Consider the following 25036-nt stretch of genomic DNA (forward strand, 5'->3'; position numbering starts at 1 on the left):
TTCCAGGCGCCTCAACTGCTCCCCTAGAGATTTGATGCCACCCGCAATTGCTTACGGTACTTTGCGTATAGGTTCAGCCACCCCTGCAACTGGTACTAGGTGCCAAAACAGTCCAGAGTCAAGAAAACCTGAAATCAGAGACAATCTGATTTGCAGTTCAAAGATTGTAAATCTATTAAGGACATTTGCACAAGTCATTTGCACATTTGCAAATGCCAAGCTGTTGAGAGGAAGACTGAAGTTGTACTCAACAAGGAGGTCAGTGAATATAGGCATCTAACACTAACATTCCAGAGCTCTACAGTCCTGCTACTCCCAATGCCTTTTCTCTATCTGGGTAGGATAAAGTGATCCTGCCTTTTTCTGGGTTTGGTGGCAGGCAGGTTCCTCTAGCTTCTTTTCTTGCTCAAAATATGACATGACCCATTAAAGTAAAGGAGATCTTGGATAGCTATCAAAGGTCTGCTATGGCTCCCCCAAAGATAGTTCTGCTTCACCTTCGAATGATGGTTGTCATGTGCAGGTGCTTGCTGTTTCCAACACTTGCTTTCTATTGGCAGCCAAAACCCTACTCATACTGCTGATATGAGCTAATCTAGGTCTGCAATTAAGTTTCAGTCACATCCAGTGGGGTGTGGACATGTGTGTATTAGCTCCTGCTCCTGCTTTTGCTTTCAGTTTCACTTTTGGTTCTCTCTTCTTTGGAAGAAGAGGCAGAAGAAGCCTTTGTATCTTGAAATACTTATAAAGACTATGTAAGTTTGTTAAACTAAGATTTGTTTTGATGCAACACTGCAAGTTTATGTTTATGCAAAGAGTAATATTTACTGTTTTTCCTTTAACAACTGCACACAATTATTGTGTCTTTGTTAGACTAGACTGAATTCTGCTTGAAGCATAACAAAAGAGATTTTTAGCTCAGCATTTAGGGAGGAAGTTGTGTGCGAGCACACACACAGACACATAATTCAGGATATTTCATAAAATTGGTGGCTACACATTCTCCAAATCCATTTTATGTGTAAACATGAAATGTAATTTAATTGTGCTATCACAGCAACTTCTGAAAGAATACAATCTCTCAGAGGTAGCTTACCATGTGGCATTGGTGTATTCTTTAGAAAATGCAAGTCCATGTGGAACCGATAGCCATGCTTCAGGGGTCCTGTTCATTGTAAGTTCTATTACACAATGGCGAGACTATCATGAACCAAATTTCTAATTTAAAGATTGGCAACATCAGAAGCCATTAGTATATTGGCTTTCCCCATTATAAGATAAAAACAAACAATCTATATCTGGATTCCCACTTAAAAATTGAGCTTTCTTATAGTGTTACTCTATTCATTTTTGGCATGGATTTTCAAAACTGCTAGAGCCTGGGCCAGGAGAGCTATAAAGACATATAAGATATGTCCTGCCACAAAAATCTCCTAAGAAGATGTGAGACCTAGCAGACCAGAATGTGTATTATTGACTACTGTAAATTTTCCAATGTTCAATTACATATTAAACATTTCAGTCTAAGTCCAATTGGTAGTTCCAACATATTTAATTGAGGAGAGCTTGGCATGTCATCGCTTATACAAGTTCCTATTGCTTTAACAGAGCTATTCTAGTTTTTGCAAAAAACTGGATTTAGGCATCTCTCTTTCCATTTACTTTATTATTTACTTTTTAAAAAATGGATGTTTCTTACATTAAACCAGTTCCTTAAAATAAATATTTTTGAAGCCAGGTGGCACTAGGTGGTATAGGTTCCAGTTTGGACATGTATAGTGGCAAAAGACTTCCAACTACTCTACTGGCAGATGAAATAATCAGTTCTGAAAATTTGGAGAGAACAAATCAAGATACTGCTTAACTTACAAAAATTGGTGGTTTTGATTACTACTTTCCAAAATTACAATTCTTTCAGCTTAACCCCCCAAATATTAAGTACTCCCAAAGGCTTTTATTACAGAGATACAAAACTAGTGGGCTAAATGGACTTGCTCCACTTTTATTCTTTTCCAATCTATGTAACAGCTCCTGGAGTCAACATATTTGGCATTTTTATTTATGTTGCACTGATTACCTCTAGAGACTTCCACTTTAATTTTGGCAAGGTTTTTTAAAAATGCATTTTACCATTTATTTTTGGATACAGCATGACATATTGGGGGTAAAGCTGATAAGGCTTGTTAAAGTAGGAGGCAGTAGGGAAATGGGAAGACTGTATTATAGGTAGATCAATCAAGGAAGCTATGGCTCTGAATATGCAAGATCTGATTCTAGCTGTTATGAAATCACAATCTCTTGGCAGTTTATCATCCATAAAGTCAGCCAACCTAATAGCATTTTGCAACAATAAATGATTGTTGTTTTGTATATTTATGATACAAGCATTCTCATATTTTATATAATCTGGAGTTTACACAGACAGTTTAACAAAATCAGCTCCAATATATAAATCAGTTCCGATATATGTGGGCTAATTTTATTTTCTCTGTTCTCTGTATGGATGATAAATACAAACAGTCTCAATTAGAAAAGCCCAAGCATTCTGAATCTTCCCTTGCTTTTTAACTTCTAAGGTCTGTTATCTAATTGGTGCAAGGTGACAAATGAGACAGCAGATAGAAGTAAGCTGTCAGTGTATTCAACTTTACAGTTGACAGTACTCTAAGAGGACTTGAAGGACCATGAAACCTAAGTGTAGCTTAAATATAGAAATATGGTAGAGAGGGAAAGTGGAATGGAGAGAAAAGAGGCTTTGAAGTATACTCACCCAGTATCTGCACCTGAATAGCAGACTAAGCAGGCTACAAATTAGCATTTCAAACTTTCTGCCAAGCTCTATGCTCTCCCACACACTCTTTATTTTTGGTGCTGCATTTTCCAGTTTTTAACTATATATATATATATATATATATATATATATATATATATATATATATGTTCTGACCGTTTCTGCCTTAAAGTAAACAGCGGAACTAAACACCCAGAACCCACAAAACGTGGCCACAAAAGACATGGTCATCCCTGCTGTGTTTAGACATCAAAACCAAAAAACAATTCAAACTGGAAGTCACTCAAACCCCCCAAAAAGGAAAACTGCACTGTGTGCATGCACGGAGGAGCCCCCACCCTTGGAAAACCAACGTCAATGAAGGTCAGGGACTTCCCTGAGGGGTTCCCGCAAGAGTTGTAGAGTAGCTCCCGCCCTGCCATGCATTGCGGCACTTGCCCCCTCCCCTAATCAACGGCGTCTGTGTGTCAGTTCTTGGCTGGTAATGGTGGTGTCCAGCTGAAGGAGCCTCTCAGGCCTCTTTGCTCCAGCTTCTCCAGCCCGGAAGGCCTGCGGGATGAGCCGCTGGCCTCAGTCACTGCCGCCAGGAAGGAAGGCAGCAATAGGACAGGTGAGGCCGGAGGGGCCTGAGGGAGAGGCTGAGGCAGCAGAAGAGGGAGGGAGGCCTTCTTGGCCTTCTTTGCCCTCAGCCACCCCTTTTCTCCTCACTGCGGCTCAGCCTGGGCTGTCATTCCCCTCTTCCTGTTTTAAAGGGGCCTCTCCCTTTTTAAAGGTGAGGTCTCTGCTTAGAAGCATTGTTCCTTCCTTTTTTCAGCCCTATTATGGTTCTGGATTGGTTGGTTGTTGTCACAGTAATCTGGAGTGTGTGTGCCCCATTTGAGAAGTATAGCAATATTGCAGTATAGTGGTGTACTTCAATATATAGTCATAGGTAATACAGTAGAATCTCTGCTGTGAATGAGCCTTCGGAGGCTGTGAATGATAGTGGTGGGATCAGGAGAGGGAGGAAAAATCCTCACGAGGAGGGCTCGTTGGAGGATTTGTATAGGAAGAGGATCAGGGAAATTGATGGGGAGTCTTCTGAGGAGGATTCATGTGGGGATCTTGAAGTGGAAATGGATGCTGGGGAACAGGTGGTAACGGAGGAAGTGGGCACAGACTGGGCACGGGCACCAGAGGTGTTTGGGGAGGAATCGGGGCCCATGGATGCTGCTGATGCTGGAGAGGCTTGGGTACCTTCAGAAGCAGATCCCACTTGGTCTGTTTGGAGGAATGAGGGTGGGTCCACAGGTGTGGATAGAGTTGGGTGTGGGCAAGATTATTGGGACACTGATGAAGAATTTAGGATGCCTGACCCAAGGACATTGGCTGTGTGGAGCTCTGATTCGGATTAAGAAGTTGGGACACCTGTCCTTTGGGCGTTAGAGGTTTGGACACCCAGGGAGACCTGGATAAATTGGGGATGATACTAAATTGGGCCATAATACTTTGCGTGTGGCAAGGTGTTGCTGGGTGCCATTGGCTTTCCTGTGCGTGTTACTGAAGACTGGACTGGGACTTTGCAACAGATGTAAGATTGATCCGGGTTATTCTGCGACGGAAGGCTGGAATTGTGTGGGTTTTCCTGGACTGCACTGTTATTTTGCATTAGCTGCTGTTCGCCCTCGTTGCTTTGGCTCTCTGTGCCATTCCGTGTTGTAGACCTCCTTTTGATGACTTCAATCCCTGGACCTTGGACTGGAACTCGACTCGGCTCTCTTCTTTGCCCTTAAACGCTGCTTGGCGTCACTCTCTATTCCATGGCTGCCTTCTGCTCCTGACTCCTGGCTTGTTTCCTGACCCTGATGCTGTCTCTTAACCTGACCTCAGACCGGCTTGATGACGCTTCTATGTCCTGCACCTTTAAATTCCTGGCTTGGGCTTTGCTCCTGCAGCGGTTTGACGCTGTCTTCCCATCCCGACCTCGGACTGGCTTGACAACGCTTCTCTCTCTGCTCCTTTAACACCTGGCTTGGCGTTTTGTTCTGCAGCGGTTGCTGCTGGCCCGCCAGTGTCCTTCAGCTCCACTTGCTTCGCTGCTCTCAGTTGAGAGCTTTTCTGTTTGGGTTCCTGTTTGGGTTTAAAGTTGCTTTTGTACTTCTGGGCTTTAGGAGGTTTTTTGGGGCCTTGAAGCTGTTTACTTTACTTTGTATGTTCATTCTAAGCCCGCTCTGAACTTTTGGGCTTAAATGGAGGACTTTAAGTTTAACCCGGATTATATTTCTGATTAATCCGGATTATTCGCCAACTTACGTTTTTTGGTGTTTCTTTGTTTAGACTGCTTAATAACACTGAATGTTAAGTGTTTTAAGCCATTTTTAGGTTGTTGAATTGTTTTTTGGGCTATTACTGAATTAAACTGAATTAAAAGTTCAACAGGGACAAATGCAAGATACTTCATTTTGGCAGAAAAAAATGGAAATCAAAGATACAGAATGGGGGACGCCTGGCTTGACAGCAGTGTGTGCGAAAAAGACCTTGGAGTCCTCGTGGACAACAAGTTAAACATGAGCCAACAATGTGATGCAGCAGCTAAAAAAGCCAACGGGATTCTGGCCTGCGTCAGTAGGGGTATAGCGTCTAGATCCAGGGAAGTCATGCTCCCCCTCTATTCTGCCTTGGTCAGACCACACCTGGAATACTGTGTCCAATTCTGGGCACCACAGTTGAAGGGAGATGTTGACAAGCTGGAAAGCGTCCAGAGGAGGGCAACTAAAATGATTAAGGGTCTGGAGAACAAGCCCTATGAGGAGTGGCTTAAAGAACTGGGCATGTTTAGCCTGCAGAAGAGAAGGCTGAGAGGAGACATGATAGCCATGTACAAATACGTGAAGGGAAGTCATAGGGAGGAGGGAGCAAGCTTGTTTTCTGCTGCCCTGCAGACTAGGACACGGAACAATGGCTTCAAACTACAGGAAAGGAGATTCCACCTGAACATCAGGAAGAACTTCCTCACTGTGAGGGCTGTTCGACAGTGGAACTCTCTCCCCCGGGCTGTGGTGGAGGCTCCTTCCTTGGAGGCTTTTAAGCAGAGGCTGGATGGCCATCTGTCGGGGGTGCTTTGAATGCGATTTCCTGCTTCTTGGCAGGGGGTTGGACTGGATGGCCCGTGAGGTCTCTTCCAACTCTACTATTCTATGATTCTATGATTCTATGATTCTATGAAACTCTGTTTTGCTCTCCATTGGCGTCTGACAATCTCACTTATCCATCATTCGCTTATCCAACGTTCTGGATTATCCAATGCAATTTTGTAGTCAATGTTTTCAATGCATCGTGATATTTTGATGCTAAATTTGTAAATACAGTAATTACTACATAGCATTACTGAGTATTGAACTACTTTTTCTATCAAATTTGTTGTATAACATGTTTTGATGCTTAATTTGTAAAATCGTAACCTAATTTGATGTTTAATAGGCTTTTCCTTAGTCTCTCCTTATTATCAAACATATTCGCTTATCCAACGTTCTGCTGGCCCGTTTACGTTGGATAAGCGAGACTCTACTGTAGTTAAGAAACAGATGATATAAATTTTGCACTGAGAGGTATCTTTGCATACGTTTTATTGATTAGCCTATCGGCTGTATCAAAACATTTAACACATACACATACATACACATACAACCCGCGCTACAAAAGAAGTTAAAATAAACAGGATGTTAGCTAGATCCCATCCAGGTCAAATATCTGCATCACCTTTACAGTTTACCCCAATTGATTCCAAATAAGCAGTTCTCAGCTGTGTTGTTTTGAATAGGAAAAGGGCTGTTTTGTGTGTTATTTTAGGATTCTGGCCAGCCAACAAAGATGTAGTTTTAATATGTGGGTCCCAGTATGTTTTGTGAGTAATGTATGGCCCAAGGTATTGGTCTCTCTCTTTCTTATACAATTCACAGCTGAACCGTACATGTGCGATATCCTCCACCTCTGATGATCCACAAATACAAAATCGTTCGTTGTATAGGACTTGATTAAACCTTCCATATTTCACCATTGTACCCAGCTGCTCAAATCGAGCTCTGGTAAATACCCTCCTGAGGTGTTTAAGCATTTCTGTCTTTAGATATTGGGCTGTGTGAAAAGTATGTTTAAAGCAACTTAGCCATTTCAATGAGCCCGTTTTACTGAGGATAGCAATGTCTTTTTAACCTTCTATATCCAGTACTCGTTGAGCAACTATTTTTGGGTCTAGTTCTTCTAAGAGATTTGGGTACCGAATCGGAAGTCCACAACTCCTAATGTATTTTGTCAGATGAACTAGCCAAGAGGTTTCATGTTGATTTTCTATCTGCTCTAACAGGCACAGTTTTAGTAGCCTATCATTTGCCATGGTAATCAGTTTTACCCAGTAGTTGTAAGCCCTGATTTTGGATAAGCCATCCACTGTATATACTCCCAGTTCTGCTTTTACTGTGGTAGCTGGGGTCATTTTGTCCACTCCTAGAAAACTTCGCCGGTGCTGTGATTGTGATTGCTCTAATAATGGTACCTGGTTTAGACCCCAAACTTTGGCTCCATATAAGAGATTGTGGGTAACCTTCACCTTATATACTTTAAGGAGTGGGTCTAAAGATCCTGGTTGGCTGTGATTTGTGAATTAAAGTAGTTGATTTGCATGGGCTCTTGCCCTGACTGAGCTCCTTTGATGATGTGATAGCCAAGATATCTTTGCACACAATTCATGCATGATTATTTTGCATAGAAAAACAGTATTTTTCCAGAAATAATATTTGTGCACATAATTTTTTTGAAGAAAATGTTTTTTGTACATTTTTTGTACAGTGTTCATATTTTTGCAGAAAAGGTTCCAAACTGTGAATACTCATAAAAAACCACTACATGGTTATTAAAGACTTTCTCTCACTTATAACAGTATGGAAACAATTTTTGTCTCTGGGATGTAAATGTCATGCCTAATAAATATGGAAAAAGTCTATTAAATTGCAATTTTTTTGAAGGACAACCTGCAGCAAATTTTGCTATATTTTTTTCAATTAATAACTCATAGAGGCCCATAGCAACTACTTTCAAAGTAAGTACCACCCAATTAAACAGTAAATAACAGTTTCAAACCAGGAAGATTTTGTTACATAGTATAATTGCTCATTTTGCTGATTGATTTGAGAAGAAAATTAGTGGGCCGTTCCAGCCCTAGGGTCCAAAGATGGGCATAGTACCAGAAAAGTTTTTTTAGTACTGTTCTCAAACAGTTGTTTCTTCTTTCCTTTTTCTTTTTTGGCTAGATGAACAAGAATCAGTGCAAAAGAGGACTTTTACAAAATGGATCAACACTCACCTGGCTAAGGTAATGCATAGTCTAATCTTTTTTTCCTTCCATATTTGAATCTAATTTTGAAACAGCCGTTACTGTTTTACTGCTCATACTGAGAGGCAGCTTATTTCTTCATTACAAAAAGTTCAACATGTTCATTATTTTGTAATATTTTCCATAGCTGCAGTGATTATAATGGCCAAATTGTCCTCCATGATGAACATGTGTATGGCATAGAAGCTGTAAGTTCTTATCAGTTAGAACTTGTGTTTCCTGTGTCAGGCTGGACAGGAATATTAAAAGGGAAAAGTTGGAATTAGATGTACAGTAGAGTCTCACTAATCCAAGCCTCGCTTATCCAAGCCTCTGGATAATCCAAGCCATTTTTGTAGTCAATGTTTTCAATACATTGTGATATTTTGGTGCTAAATTCGTAAATACAGTAATTACAACATAACATTACTGCGTATTGAACTACTTTTTCTGTCAAATTTGTTGTATAACATGAAGTTTTGGTGCTTAATTTGTAAAATCATAACCTAATTTGATGTTTAATAGGCTTTTCCTTAATCTCTCCTTATTATCCAAGTTATTCGCTTATCCAAGCTTCTGCCGGCCCGTTTAGCTTGGATAAGTGAGACTCTACTGTACTTGCATTTCTAAGGGCTTCTATTTACATTTCCTAAAAATAAAATACCTTCTGTATTTTGTACTAACAACTTTAAAAAGTCAGTCTTAAAATTGTTTGGTCAAGTGATTTCTTTTTTAAAATGGGCCTTATTATGGCCTCGTTCAGGCTAGTTGGAATTACGCCCAAGGCCATCACTTGACCACTCAGACATGAACAACTTCAGGCCAGTGTCAAATCTTCCCTTTCTGGGTAAGGTTCTGGAATGTGTGGTGGCCTCACAACTCCAGGGATTCCTGGATGACATGGATTATCTTGATCCAGTGTGGTTTCAGGCCTGGCTATGGGACTGAGACAGCATTAGATGACCTACATAGAGAGCTAGATAGGGGGAGTGTGTCCCTTCTGGTTCTCTTAGATCTCTCAGCGGCATTCGATATCATGGACCATTGAATCCTTCTGGACCGCCTCGCCGAAATGGGACTTGGAGGCACTGTTTTGCAATGGTTCCAGTCCTTCCTAGAGGGTAGGATCCAGAAGGTGGTGCTGGGGGACTCCTGCTTGACCCCATGGCCTTTGTCCTGTGGGGTCCCGCAGGGTTCAATTCTGTTCCCCATGTTATTTAACATCTACATGAAACTGCTGGGAGAGATCATGCAGAGTTTTGGAGTTTAGTGCCATCTGTACACCCAACTCTACTACTCTTTTCCACCTGATGCCAAGGATGCCATCCTGAACTTGAACCGGTGCCTGTCAGCTGTGATGGACTGGATGAGGTTGAACAGGTTGAAATTGAATCCAGACAAGATGGAAGTACTCCTGGTTAGCAGTAGGGCTGATCAGGGTATTGGGTTGCAACCTGTGCTGGATGGGGTCACACTCCCCCTGAAGGCATAGGTTCGTAGTCTGGGGGTCCTCCTGGACTCAGCGCTGACCCACGTGTCGGCAGTGGCTGGGAGGGCCTTTGCACAGTTAAAACTCATGCACCAGCTGTGCCCCTACCTTGAGAAGCCCGATCTGGTCATGGTAGTACATGCCTTAGTCACATCTAGGCTAGATTTCTGTAACGCGTTCTATGTGGGGCTGCCCCAGAAGAGCATTCATAAACTTCAGCTGGTTCAAAGGTCAGCTACTAGACTGCTCACGGGAGCGGGATGTAGAGAAAGAACTACTCTGCTCCTGAAGCAGCTACACTGGCTTCTGGTTTGTTTCTGGGTGCAATTCAAGGTGCTGGCTTTATTTATTTATTTATTTATTTATTTCCATTATTTCTATCCCGCTCTTCTCACCCAAAGGGACTCAGGGTGGCTTACAAAACTGGCAGAATTCAATGCCAGTACACAACAGTACAAAAGAATAAAACATAAGCAATTAAATACAGATTTAAAATAATACAAAATACTTGAGCCATTCATCCACAAAACATTGTACATAAACCTTAGTCCAGACTGAGTCGAAGCCAACTAAACTTATTCTTTGAACGCTTTCTCACATAGCCAGGTCTTCACTTTCTTTCTAAAACTCAAAAGGGATGGAGCCTACCGGATGTCACTAGGGAGGGAGTTCCACAGCCAAAGAGCCACCACTGAGAAGGCCCTGTCTCTCATCCCTGCCAGCCGCACCTGTGATTTTAGCCTACAAAGCCCTATATGGTTCAGGCCCAGCCTACTTGAAGGACTGTATCTCCTTCTACCAACCCACTCGAGCCCTGAGATCCGCAGGAGAAGCCCTTCTTTCGGTCCCACCACCATCGCAGGCGTGGTTGGTGGGAACAAGAGGGCCTTTTTGGTGGTGACCTGCAGCTCTGGAACTCCCTCCCTAATGAGGCCTTTCGTTCACAAATTAAAACCTGCCTGTGGAGCCAGGCCTTCCCAGATGAATGAAAATAGGCACTGCCAATCTGATAATTTTTTAAATAATACTTGACAAATAACTTCAGTGGCCAGAGGTTATGGATATCTTTAATATGGTGCTTGTAAGTTTTAACATTGTTTTATTTTATACCTTAATTGGGTTTTAATCGGGATATGATGTTTTAATTGATTATGTATTGCTGTTCAATTTATTGTATGAATTTTATATGTTGTACGCTGCTTTGAATCTCACCCACGGGAGAAAAGCAGAATAGAAATGAATTATTATTATTATTAATATACCAAGTGTAATTTTTGTCCCCCAAGTTTGGAGAACTCAGTTTGGTTAGTTATTTCTGCTTTTTATTTACTAGGTGTCATAAGGAAACCTATTGTCTCTATGGTTGGTCTCTAATTCTTTATCAGTTCAGCACAAGTGCTACTACCAAAGTTATCACAACTGACATGTTTAATTAGTAAACAGTTTGAAATTCACACATTTAAGTGAATGTGAAATGCGTAGAGAAAGCCAACTTGTTGACCTTTAAAAGGGCTTTCAAATAATTCATATGCCTCCCACTGTGCTCATCAAATTAACTATGGTGATTGCTTCTCATAATATTTTACATCCACATACCTCTTAAATATCATACTTGCTAAAATCAAACATCTGAACCATATCCGCTATGATTGTGGAAAGATTTGTTGTGATCTCCTGTATAGATGCCATGAGTGCATTTTTATTTTAAAACAAAACACGCAACTTTAACTGCTTTATCTGCAAATGCACTTTCATCAATATTTAAGTAACAGGGATGTTTTTGAATAGTCTTCATGTTTTTTAATGAGCAGATCAGAGCTATAAGTTAGCTGCAATATTTCCAAAATGTTCCAACAGAGGCCCCATCTAAAACAACTAATGACAATTTGAGATACATTTCTATTAGATTTCTTTTTCAGACAATGTTATTAAATATTTAACTGAATTAATGTGATTTTTCTTGCAGATTGAGGAATTGCAAATTAATACATTTGAAAATTCTAGAGACTAGAAATAGATTGCATCACCTATTTTAGTCAAAGTATGGCTGCCGTATGGTTTAATATATCAGCATTTGGAAATTTATTTTGTTGGAATTGTACTTGATACATTTTGTCTAGATCTTTTCTCTAATTTCTAAATCTTTTCCTTATAATTAATGTTCATATGAGGTGGTCAGTAATTTCCGCACAGCAGAAAAATACCAGGACTTCAAAGCTAGCTGGAGGCAGATCATTTCTTATTTTAGAAAACATACATGTTTATTTCTGGGACATCAAGCCATGGAGTCAAGCTATTTACAATACGTAGATCTGAGTCATAGTCATCTTGGGATAGCTCTTACAACTCAACCCTTTATTCAAAGTAAATTCTGCCAGTTTTGATGGAATTAAAGCAGACAGTCTTAGATTACAATCGAATCCCTTTTTGACAATATAATATAAATCAACCTACTTCTTAGCACTATAGATGACAGATGTGGATGAGAGAAGCCATTTTAGATTTCGATTGCAGAAAACAAACAATTGAAACCTTCCTACTCCCCTAGGGCTAGTTCTCCAGGTGAGTCTTTACACATGCTGTAGAGAGAGGGAGAGAAAAAAACCAATTCATGTAATATATGTTGGTATTAAGGAAAAGAGTATTTTGGTCACATGAGAAGACAGGAAAGCTTGTAAAAGATCATGATGCTGGGAAAAATTGAAGGAAAAAGGAAGAGAGGCCGACCAAGGGTAAGATGGATTGATGGTATCCTTGAAGTGACTGGCTTGACCTTGAAGGAACTGGGGGCGGCAACGGCCGACAGGGAGCTCTGGCATGGACTGGTTCATGAGGTCATGAAGAGTCGGAGATGACTGAATGAATGAACAACAACAAAGGAAAAGAGCAGAACATCCTATAGTGTATGGGACACAGTGATCTCTATACTGTGCCATTCTGAGCACACAAGAGAGATCAAGGCATATTGTCCACACACCTACCATTCCCAACATACTTTATTCAGTCATTTCATGACTTTATTCCATCTAGGAGACAAATAAGGTAATAATGGAATTTGGAGAATTCTTTCAGTGACAGAGTGAGAGGAACATGTTTCTGGTTTGAGATATTAGTTTTGTTGACTTAATCTCACTTGCTTAGGTTTGAACTTTGTCTAAATTTTGCATATGCTTTCCTGCAGGAACCAGCATATTTTTCAGACAATATTTTGTAGTTAGGGTCATAGGGCCGTTTGCACAGGAAATTGCATTACTGCACAGAAAAGGCCATGCAAATGTTGCCATGCACAATTGTCAAACATTAAATTTGTGTAAAACAAGTGCCAAACCCTGTTTCCAGCACAAAACAACTTCACATGTGGAATTTGCACATCATAATCCTGATTTGCAAAGGTTCTCATTAATCCAGGATTCTCCTCATTACTTTGCTAGACACCTGAAAAACATATTTTCAAACTTTTTTTTATTATGTTTGAATATTTTCTCTCAAGATATTGGGATGCTCTTGCATACTTGCCTATTATTTAATTCACTTTATTTTTATTTTTAATTCTTTTATACATACGTTGCTTTAGACACAGCTGACACATTTCTTTGTCTCTCTGGAAAATGTAAAACTATAGTCATAGTCATTGAATTAATTGATCAAATGTGCCAGAATTGTTATTTTTAGCCTTAACTATTCCACTATTGTATTGTTTTTGTGATGCACCACCATTTCATTTTCTATTTGTCCTTGTCCATTCGGTTCCATAACACTCAAGTTAATGGGAAAAAAACACAATATTAAATTAGTTGCTATTAGTAGTGTAGAAGATAGCTGGGTACTCATTCATATAAATGTAAAAATGCTGAGTTCATGTTTGCTTTTATACTGTGAGTAATGTGAACCATCATTGCTAATTCAATTTGCCTGTTATTTCTTAGCATTATTGTATTCAAATGAAAAGTTTATGCAAAAGATGAGTTATGTTATTAGACCGTATTGAATAGTTTGTCCAGTAAAAACAAGGCATTGGATATTTGATTTTTTTTTACTGTCACATTTATTATAATTAGATAAGACACACAAATGTTTTAGTGTACTCATTTTCTTCTGCCATGTTTGTTTTGTCTTATTTCACATAAACAAAACTGAATTGGGCATAGTTGTTACATTTTAGGACCTGTGTGGCTTCTCCTTGCCTGTTTCTCCTTTCTACATCATTGCAGTGATGTTAATCCTTTGTGGAAGAGTCGACAATATACCATACTTATTTTCTATATTGGGGGTTTTTTTCTTGGAAAGGTGTAACATTAATGTGCTGAATAAGCACATCATCAGCCCATTCGCTGACTTTTGTGTTCTTATATTGCTAGAACAGTGTGGAATAGAACACTCAGGTATTAGAAAATAATGTAATTTCAGTTAGATTACATTTATCCCCAAGGGAATAAGTTTTTTTCAGATTTCTGCAGCTATTATGGAATAGGAGCAATACATTTCTTCTGCCCTGTTTCATCCTCTTAGAATCCTGAAGGAAACTGCCTTTATGTGACCGCAAGTCTACTATTTTAATCTATAGGGGAAACAGTACTTTTCCGGCCACACAGACATGTAGATAGTAAAATACATATTTATTTATAGCACTCTTTTTCTGTTATGCACTGGACAACTGAAGAGCATACAAAAACCCATACGAACTGGTTTAATTACTAAACCTGAGCCAAACATTTGTACAATATTTTCCCTATTTGAAAGTGTGAGAGAACTAGCACATAAGATAGTGGTGAAAATGAACTAATTAGCATCATCATCTACTACTAAAGGACATACGTCAATTTCTTATTTTATTGCAAGGTGATACAAGTCTATGGCCTCCGCAAAGACCTCCAACAGGGAACTGGACAGAGGGAGTGTGACCCTGCTGGTTCTCTTGGACATCTCAGCGGCTTTCGATATAATCGACCATGGTATCCTTCTGGGATGGCTCTTTGGGATGGGCCTTGGGGGTACTGCTTTGCGGTGGCTCCAGTCCTTTCTGGAGGGCCACTCCCAGTTGGTGAAGCTGGGGGACACCTGCTCGGACGCCTGGCCATTGATGTGTGGGGTCCCGGAAGGCTCTATTCTGTCCCCCATTCCGGAGAGGTCATCCGGAATTTTGGAGTTTGGTGCCATCTCTACGCAGATGACACTCAACTCTACTACTCCTTTCCACCGAATTCCAAGGAAGCCCCTCGGATTCTGGACCAGTCCCTGGCTGCTGTGCTGGGCTGGATGAGGGCGAACAAGCTGAAATTTAATCCTGACAAGACAGAGGTCCTTCAGGTCATTCGTTCAACCAATCGGGGCATTGGGTGACAACCTGTGCTTGACGGGGTTGCACTCCCCCTGAAGGCGCAGGTCCGCTGTTTGGTGGTCCTCCTGGATTCATCACTGATACTTGATGCTCAAGTGTCAGCGGTGGCCGGGAGGGCCTTTGCACAATTAAAACTTGTGCGCCAACTGCAATCGTACCTTGTGAAGTCTGACTTGGCCATGGTGGTCCACGCCTTAGTTTCCTCCAAAATGGATTATTGTAATACACTCTACATGGGGCTGCCCTTGAAGATGGCCCAGAAATTACAACTAGTCCAACGATCGGCAGCTAGATTACTAACCAGAGCAACTTACAGGACATGGTCAACCCCCCCTATTTAAGGAGCTCCATTGGCTGCCGGTCACTTTCCAGTCCAATTCAAGGTGCAGGTAATCACCTATATAGCCCTACACAGTTCAGGACCCGCCTACCTTCGTGACCGCCTTTTCCTCTATGAGCCTGCACGATCTCTCCGATCTTCAGGGGAGGCTCTCCTCTGGCTCCCTCCAACATCACAGGTTCAGTTGGTGGGGACGAGGGAGAGAGCCTTCTCAGCGGTGGCCCCTCGGCTCTGGAATGCCTTCCCTAGGGAGATTAGGCTGGTCATGGTTCTTTCAGCACACTTTTGACTAGATAAGATACTACAAACCCCTTGACAACCATGCTGCTCTTCTGCATTCTATCTCTGACCCCACCCCATCCTACCCCTAATATCATTTCAGGAAACCTTGGATCCCACAGCCAGGCACTTTAGGGGATACCTTGTTATTGTGCACTTTACTTTACAGCTTCCTTGACCTTTGGTGTTTGAAGCTGATATTGTTTTAAAACTTTTATCTAGTTTTATGTATTTATTAAAATTGTGCCTGAATTCGTTTGTGTTTTATATTGCTTGTTACTTGTTTTTACTATCTTGTTTTATATTTTAATTTGTTTACACTATGTCTTGTGGGCTTGGCCCTGTGTTAGCCGCCCCGAGTCCCTTCGGGGAGATGGTGGCGGAAACAAGAATAAAGTATTATTATTATTATTATAATTATTATTATTATGGCCTAGCCTAGTACATATGATATTAAGTACAATGTGCACAGGAGTGGCTGTGATGACCTGTTGTAGTAAAAATAGCAGGTAATAAAGTGTTGCATCAGGTTAAAGACTAATATGTTTGTTATGGAATCACTTTTTTGGACATCAGAAGATACATAAAAGGAGCCCCTAGTAGTGCAGCGGGATAAACCGCTGAGCTGCTGAACTTGCTGACTGAAAGATCGGCAGTTCAAATCCAAGGAGCGGGGTGAGCTCCCACTATTAGCCTCAGCTTCTGCCAACCTAGCAGTTCGAAAAAATATAAATGTGAGTAGATCAGGAGTGCCGCTCTGGCAGGAAGGTAGTGGCACTCCATGTAGTCATGCTGGCCACATGACCTTGGAGGTGTCTATGATCAATGCCGGTTCTTTGGCTTAGAAATGGAGATGAGCACCAACCCACAGAGTCGGACATGACTAGACTTAAGGTCGGAGAAAACTTTTACCTACCTTTACCTAGATACATAAAGTATGCAAGTATGCATACATATACACTAGTAAATTCAGGATTGTGAACAGTGGAAAGTGCAGAAAGCATGAATAAGGATAATTATTTTATTAATATTAATCAAACAAAAACATATGCTGGAATAAGTATTTAGATCTCTATGTGTTAATCAACTCATCAAATAAAGAATAATTTGATAACTTGGGTCTAAAATCAAAAACAGGTCACAATGGGAATAAAACCATTGAACCATTTATGTAAGTGTTGATGTATTATTCAGCAGTTGATTCAGTGGAACTAGAGTCATCAAGTTGGAAAACATACCAAGGACCAACCTCTTGCCATGGACCCAATGAAAGCACTAATTTAGCTGGGATTAGAAATTGGATTTGGACACTGGTGATTTGACTCTGATCATTTCACAATAACACTGAAACATTTCCCTGCCTGCAATGTTGTGTTCCTGTTCCTGGAGTAAAACATGGAAAGAGAGGAAGAGATAGTATTATGATGCTGATTCAGATACTGCTCACAAATTCTTCGGCCATTCATGTGCTCAGAAGCACTCTGTTTCTTCATCCTTAGTATGTAATCATCACTTGTCCCAATGTTTTGAACTTAGCTAGTTGATCACATGGTTCCATTTAGCATCAGATTGGATCCTGGGAACCTGTGTATTCTGCTTGCTTGTGCATCGTATCAGAGAAATATCTATATAGTCTTATCTGCCTTTACCACAGTGTCTACCAATGCATTTATGTTTTTATTTCTTAAACTGCCACTCAGATATGCACTGTAACATGCTACAGAACCGTGAAGGACAAATCTAATAATAATAGATATAAACCAATGGTGTGAAAATCATGCATAGTCTTAACATCAACATTCTTTCTGTTCTTTTCCATCCACCTGCAGCGCAAACCACCTATGGTGGTCAATGATCTGTTTGAAGACATCAAAGATGGAGTAATATTGATTGCTCTTTTAGAGGTGCTCTCAGGACAAAAACTGGCAAGTATTTTCCTATAAAAGGTTTCTTATTAATTTGCACGATTAAAATTACATACATTATATACTCACATATATTGTCTAGAAATTTTGGTAAAAGAAATCAACAAAAAACTGTCTTTACTTATCTATTGATCAATGTAACTACTGTATGCTAACACTATATGCTAACACTTATCCAAAAAGGAACCATCTCATTCTCTGAGTGGAGTGGCAATAGTGGAAAGCTTAACCCATCCCTGGATAATCTAAAACAGAGGTTCCCAACCATTGGTCCTCCTGGTGTTTTGGACTTCAGCTCCCACAATTCCTAACAACTGGTAAGATGGCTGAAATTTTTGGGAGTTGAAGTCCAAAACATCCGGAGGACCAAAGGTTGGGAACCACTGATCTAAAGGATGCACCAACCCCCTCAATCCTCTCTGCTGTTTTGACCTATTTGCATATCTGGGCAGGGAAATGGCAACAGTGGCGAGAGGCAGCTGGCAGCATTCTTGCTTTTTCTTTCTCAAGTGAATGACTTATCCATAGATCATTACCAGAATCTATAATTTTGGCCTCCAAACCTGCTCTTGATTTATTCATGAAGTTGACTTATACATGAGTTTAAATATTAATTACTTTAAAATTATTAATTTGCATTATTAAATATGCCTTTCTGAGATTACTCATATTTTGCTTCTTTCAGTCTATGCATTCCAAATTATATATTATGCTAATCGTGACATCTGTTTTTCATACCATTTTAATACCATGAGATATAAATTTCAAGATACAGGATAAGATGGATGCTGGTGGAGTAAAATGAATGAAAGATAAAAGGAGACAGTTTGACATGACTTAACTTTTCACAATGTTATGCAGTAACTCTACACACAGAGCTTCACTTTCCAGTTATGTAATTGGTGATGTCTTTTCAGGCAGCAACTTCATATTTTTGTTAAATTATGACATCTTTGAATTCCTGTGACCCTAGCAATACTGTTGAAGCGGTCATGGAAATGTTTGCTGTTGAATGGAAACCATTAGAAATTTGTGTTGCAGAATGTAAATTTGGAAACAAAATCCAGTCAATGGTCCACATGGGAGGTGGCAATTGTTGGTTACATTCAAGTGTATCTTCTTTGGGGTTTTATAGTGGCAATCCCATTTTGCAAATATGATTCAATATCTTAAGATAAGAGCAATATCCAGATTAAATCAGTGAGTCAATTCACCATATTGATATTGTAGCTGCCTTACCTTGGGGGAATTGAGAAGAACAAAGAAAGCTGTGTGAGAAAAAGGTTAATTGAGTGGAAAATGTCATTTCTCAGAAACTACAAATCTATTCTAGTGATCAGATTAACTGACCAGCCGCTACCCTGATCAGTGTAGTGTTAACAAACAGTTATCCTATGCCCATATCTAAACTGTGTGAGTGATGATCTGCATTAGCAAATCACTGGGAGCACTTTCATTTAAAATAAAGAACCATTAAGATTTTCCATATGTGTGTGGAGAACCTTCATATTGTAATGGTTGGAACATTGGACTACAATAGAGTTCAAATTCCTGCTTGGGAATGGAAATCCACTAAGTGACCTGGAGCAAGGCACACTTTTCAGAACATACATTTCCAAGGAAACCCCATGATAGGTTTACATTAGGAATGCCATATGTTGGAAATTAGTTGAAAGCATGCAACAGCAACTTGTGTTAGAATACAGATATGGAATCAAGTGTGTCTGGGTTTATGATATTTGATTTCTAAGATGTTCCTTGAGTTAGGCTTTTACATTTACACTCAGAAGATTCAGGCTCATACTCTTAACATCTGGGACATTCTAGATATGAGCCAGCATTTCTTCAATGAACAACCTTCAGTGAAGCAGTTTTTTTTTTATCCTTCAACTGTGCATTCTCCAGAAAACATGTGAAACTATTTTACTCCTGGTAGTAATTACTAATTTCATTGTGAAGTGGTCCAGGATGTTCTGAGTGTCTGAATGCTACTTCTTTCCAATGGTATGATTCTCTGAGATCTTTTTCTTCTGCTTGGTCAAATTATACTTTTGAGCACAGCTTGCTAGTTTTATCAGAAAGCACTCCCTCTTGTGGTAGAATCTTAGACATAGTGTTTTATAGTGACTTCTCATGCACTGAACAACAAAGGCAGCTATTTTCCTGCATAACTATAGAATCAAATGAAAGAGTATAATATTGTATGATCTTTAGAACCATGGTAGTTCTAGTCTTCTTGAAGGTTTCACTTGCAATGTGAGGATGCCAGTCTTCATAAATTTCATTCTCATGTACAGGAATGAATAATTTATTTTAAGTTTTCAAATACATTCTAAGCTGTTTTCCATAAATATTCAAAGTTTGATGTTTATTTTGTGGGAATTTGACTGATGTATTTTGCTGCTGAAAACATTATTTTCTACAAAAGAAAAAAAACCCACATACACTTTTTATGCAAAATATGTCCCAATTTCAAGATATTTTTATCCATCCTCTGTTCATTGCATCATCACCCCCTTTACCTGGGATTCAATTATTTATGAATATCCTTGCCATCTCTACTACAAAGATGCTCTGACATTAACAGGAATTTAGAACAAACCACTATAAAAGCATCTGTGTTCTCCCTTATTTGATGTTCTGAGAATATATAGGTAATTGGATTATAATCAATGCATTCATTACTGGAAGAAGATGGCTAGTATTAGGTCATGGGGAAAAACTACAGGGGCATGGGGAAAAACTAAGGGCCGGGCTGTGGTGAAGCTGGTTAGTAGCCAGATGCAATAAATCACTACTGACCAAGGGGTAATGAGTTCGAAGTCAGCCCACATTGGATTGAGAGCCCGACCATTAAAAATAGCCCAGCTCGTTGTTGACCTAAGTAACCCGAAAGATAGTTGCATCTATCAAGTAGGAAAATTTAGGTACCGCTTATGCAGGGAGGCTAATTTAACTAATTTACAACACCATAAAAATCATCCAGCAGCGTGCAGAAAGGAATGAGGAAGCAATCCATCAAGGACTCGGTGGCACAGTGGATGGTGAAGCAGCAGTTCCCCCTGTGGCCGGAATCGAGCATAACCTCATGAAGCCTGAAAGCTGGAAAATGTTAAATTGCCTCTGTGTCTTTGTCTCTGTCTCTGTCTCTATGTCCAATGGCATTGAATGTTTGCCATGTATATGTACTGTACATTGTGATCTGCCCTGAGTCCCCTTTGGGTGAGAAGGGCGGAATATCAATACTGTAAATAAATAAATAAATTATTGTTAGTATATTTAATTGTTAAGGGGGTCATTTTAAGTTTGTTTATCATTTCAGTTTTGATGTAGGTTGGCTGAATGGCTACTTTGGTTTCCTTTTTCTTTACTGTGATTTTTACTTTTTAAAGCCTTGTGAACAGGGACGAAAACTGAAGAGAATACACGGAGTAGCCAATATTGGCACAGCCCTTAAGTTCTTGGAAGGACGTCGGGTAAGTTCAGTTATGCGACATTCCAAAAACACATCACTTCCTCATAAACACTCCCCCCCTCCAATAAAAACAGCATTTGCTCTCTGGAAATAACTTCCATTTTAATTTGGGGAATAAGAGGAATAAAGTTGTTATGGAAAGGAGACAAGAACAGTAATTTTGAAATAGCAGACAGAGAGCTGCCATGTGTGCAACATAAAACACATACCATGGCATATGTGTAAAATAATTCCTATACTGCATGTGAACAATTATTATGTGACTGGAAGCATCCTGAGATGTCCCTTTCTCCAGAGTATCTCATGTATGTTCACGATACATTCACAAGCAACATGACATCATTCCTCGTATAAAAACAATACATTTGTTTGTATACATGACTGTAAAATACCAATTGTTGTGTCATGTCATTTATTTAGCTAACTTTATATGTAAACATATTTGCTAAAAAATATATTCAGGGCAAAATGTTACAGTATCTATATCACATCCTGAGCTAGAAATGCTCATTCAGAGGATGTCTTCCAACAATATGATTTCCCCACTATATTGGTCATTAGTCTTTATCTGTTCCAGGAAGGAACAACATCAGGTCTAGGATATGCGATTGTTTTTATCCTTGGGCCCCTCTTGGAGCTATAGGAGGCTTCCAAAATGATAGTGCTTCCCTAAGAATGTGACCAGAAGTCAATTTCTCATTGGGAAAAAATACCATATTTTGTGTGTAAGTGTGCTAGACAGTGCCAGAGGGTCCTACTTAAAAGGCAGATTTCATTTTTTTTGGAGGGGGAGATTACAATAGAAGCTATTTACCATTTTTGCTGAAATGAAAAGAAAAAGGGTGATGGTGGATGAGCCAGCTAACGCAGCCTATGCAGATCACATGCAGCTCAGAACCACAGTGTGGAAACTATGGTTTCAGATTGTATTACATACACATTTTCTCCTACATGGAATGCATGTCTTTTATGTGTCTTCCTCAGTTTCTGAGACCAGTTTCCAGATGTTGGACTGGCGTGTTGGCCTTTATTGTCTTGTAGCCTAAATCTGATTGTTAGTTGAATCAATGTAATTTAAATCCCAATTTGCTATGTCTCAATTGATTCATGGATACGTAAGTACTCTACCTGGATATAGGTCAATGTTTTCAAACTTGCAACCAAGGGATCTTTCTAATGCTAAAGATCACACTGGGTAACTTGAGGCACATTTACAATGACCATTAAGTGCAGTTTGAAAGCAGCTTAACAGTGTGGTGTTGATACGGTGTATGCTGCAAATGGCACACTGCAGCATACTTTAAGGGTTTTAAATCAAGGTAATCAAAGTTGGGAAATACTTCAAAATAGAGCCATTAATGCACATCAGCATCTTTTAGTATAAATCACAGTGAAAGCAACTAAAGGACAGGTGCTCTACACATGTACAATTTGGTGAGAGGAGCTGAGAATAAACCAGCATTCTCCATGGTTGTCAAGCCACAAATACTGTAGATCCTGGAACTGGTTCAAGGCCAGCTTCTGTGGTGCATATGAGCACCATCCAATCCTCAATCTGGTTCCAGTATTTCCCATCAAATTATCTGCAAACTGAAAGTACTTCCTTCCCTGCCAGTTTCATATCAACTTGTTGTCAGTGTAGGTGTGCCCCACGTCATCCCAGCCCTTGCTACTTGTTTATAAGAACTATTATGTGTGCAAAGAATGAGATGCCTATATTCTGAACAAAACTTTGCCATCTTTTTGTTCTTCAAATGTATTCAAGGTAAGAAGTATGTTTCTAGTATTTTTAGATAGCTCTGTGAAATCCTCATACCTTCTGCTCCTTTGTGCTGTTCTTCATGCTTTTTGTATTTTTTCATCTGCTGTTACTTTGGCATTCTTTTAATGCTTGTTGGAGGTGTTTCTTTGCCCTTCCATGTGTAATTCTAGCAATCAGGCATTGGAAATTCAGTCTTATGATTATAAATATAAACTTATACATTTAGTTTGGAAATAATACAAAAGTGTGGTTATTTGCTCACTGAAAGTTGTGATCTGCAAGCCCTAGAAGTATGTTTGTTTATTTCACAGTTCATTAAGCCAGAATTTGTGGCCTAATGAGCTGTTGACTCAAGGCCAGTGAAGGACAATTTTTTTCCTTCCATATAAAATCAAAGTATTAAACACGCTGATTTCAGAAACTTAAAAATAATATAAAAACTGAAACAATTTAAATTCTATATGGACAATCAATTTCAATGTTTTCATCATGCCTATTTTCTTTTTGCATTACATACATGCTATGATTTTATACAGTCTCTATAGGAAGCTTAAGAAAAATGTAAATAGTGAGAAGTATATATTTAACAACCCACAGATCTGATATTCTTTTACGTTTATTTATTCCTCTCATGTTTTGTGCTAATAATTCATGGAAAACATGTTAAATGTATTTATTTTTCATGCTAGTCCGTGTACAGAGGATCACCGGTTGGTACATTGTTGTTGTTTTTTAAAAAAACATTCAATCATATAACATATTTTACTTGAATTAAATAGTGCTATTAACCATGCTACTAAAATTGAATATGTTCCATAGGGAGCAATATACATACATATAGATAGATAGATAGATAGATATGTTATGTGCTGTTTCACTATGGAGTAAACAGCAAAACCACTGAACCAAATCACACCAAATTTGGCCACAAAAGACATAGTCATCCAGTCTATGTCTTTCAAACAAAAAAACCTAGAAAAATAAAGGCCAAATCAGCAGACGAGAAAGAGCAAAATGGCACCCAGGGCACAGGCAGGGTTCACTTAGGCTTCTTCCACACTACCTATAAAATACAGATTATTGGATTTGAACTGGATTATATTGCAGCGTAGACTCCATACACAGTCCCTCCCACACAGCTATATAACCCAGAATGCCAAGGCACATAATCAACAGTATCTGCTTTGAACTGGATCATCTTGAGTCCACACTGCCATATAAGTCAGTTCAGTGTGGATTTTATACAGCTGTGTAGAAGGGCCCTCATATAATCCAGTTCTAAACAGATGATATAAGATTATAAATATAATATATAATATTTACTGTGGTATAGTAATACAAAACAATATATTCTCTAAAATCAGGACAGTAAATAAAGGACAACACTCTGAAAACAGGGAAATTCCAGACAGGAAACAATCAGGGCCAGCTAACACCTCCCAACAAAGGATTCCCCCAGGCAGGAAGTATCCAGGCTTTGAAGCTGCAAGGCCATTAAATGCTAATCAAGGTGACTAATTGCAGCATTCATACTTGCTGCACCAAGAATATTAATTGCCATTCAACCTGGCCAACCAAGGATTCCACAAGATAGAAAGTGGCCAGGCTTGCAAGCAGCAAGACTATTCAGTGCAATTCAAGCTGGCCAAAAAAGGATTCCCCTACAAAGCAAGTAGCCAGGCTTCAAAGCACCTCTTTGATTGAGGGTGCTACTCCAGCTCGCCAAACAAGAATTCCCCTAGCTATAACACAGCCAGGCATTGAAGCTGCAAAGCTATTCAGTGCAATTCAACCAGACCAGCAAAGGATTAACCTTGGTAGAAGGCAGCCAGGCTTTGAAGCAGCGATACTACTCTGTACTATTGAAGCTGACCAACCAAAGATTCCCCTAGGTAGCAAGTAGCTAGGCTTTGAAGTAGCAAACCTAATCTGTTGCATTACAGCTCACCAAACAAGGATTCCCAAAAGAAGAAAACAGCCAGGCTTTGAGGCTGCAAGGCTATTCACTGGTATTCTACCCGGCCAACAAATGATTCCCATAAGCCACAGCAACGTGTGGCTGGGCACCGCTAGTTTAGGAAATAAAAAGAGATTGTAAAGGCCAATCTTTGGACTACACCTCCCAGAATTCCTTAGCCAAAGACCCCATCTACACTGCTTTTTAATGTGGTGCAGGGGGCTCATTATCATGAGCTGTCTAAATGATGCTTCATGTTAATGCACATTAAAGAACGCCTGTAAAGATTCAAATCTTTACAGGTGTGGGGCGTGTGGAAACTGCCCTCAGGAT

The 25036-nt window shown here is 39.7% G+C and overlaps 1 protein-coding gene across 17 annotated transcripts in view; it reads left to right on the top strand.

Annotated features, from left to right (window-relative positions):
• Nucleotides 1-25036, top strand: part of syne1 (spectrin repeat containing nuclear envelope protein 1) — a 371674-nt gene that overhangs the window by 59365 nt on the left and 287273 nt on the right. For 13 of the 17 annotated variants that reach the window (XM_062977242.1, XM_062977181.1, XM_062977206.1 and 10 more), the window contains exons 3-6: nt 8077-8138; nt 17414-17509; nt 20902-20985; nt 23436-23456. In XM_062977242.1, the coding sequence (XP_062833312.1) occupies nt 8077-8138; nt 17414-17509; nt 20902-20985; nt 23436-23456 (263 nt within the window). The remainder of the gene's footprint in view (nt 1-8076; nt 8139-17413; nt 17510-20901; nt 20986-23435; nt 23457-25036) is intronic. The other 4 variants (XM_062977196.1, XM_062977259.1, XM_062977211.1 and 1 more) reach the window with 1 other exon arrangement.

Source organism: Anolis carolinensis, chromosome 1, assembly GCF_035594765.1.
Source record: "Anolis carolinensis isolate JA03-04 chromosome 1, rAnoCar3.1.pri, whole genome shotgun sequence".
NCBI lineage: Eukaryota > Metazoa > Chordata > Lepidosauria > Squamata > Dactyloidae > Anolis > Anolis carolinensis.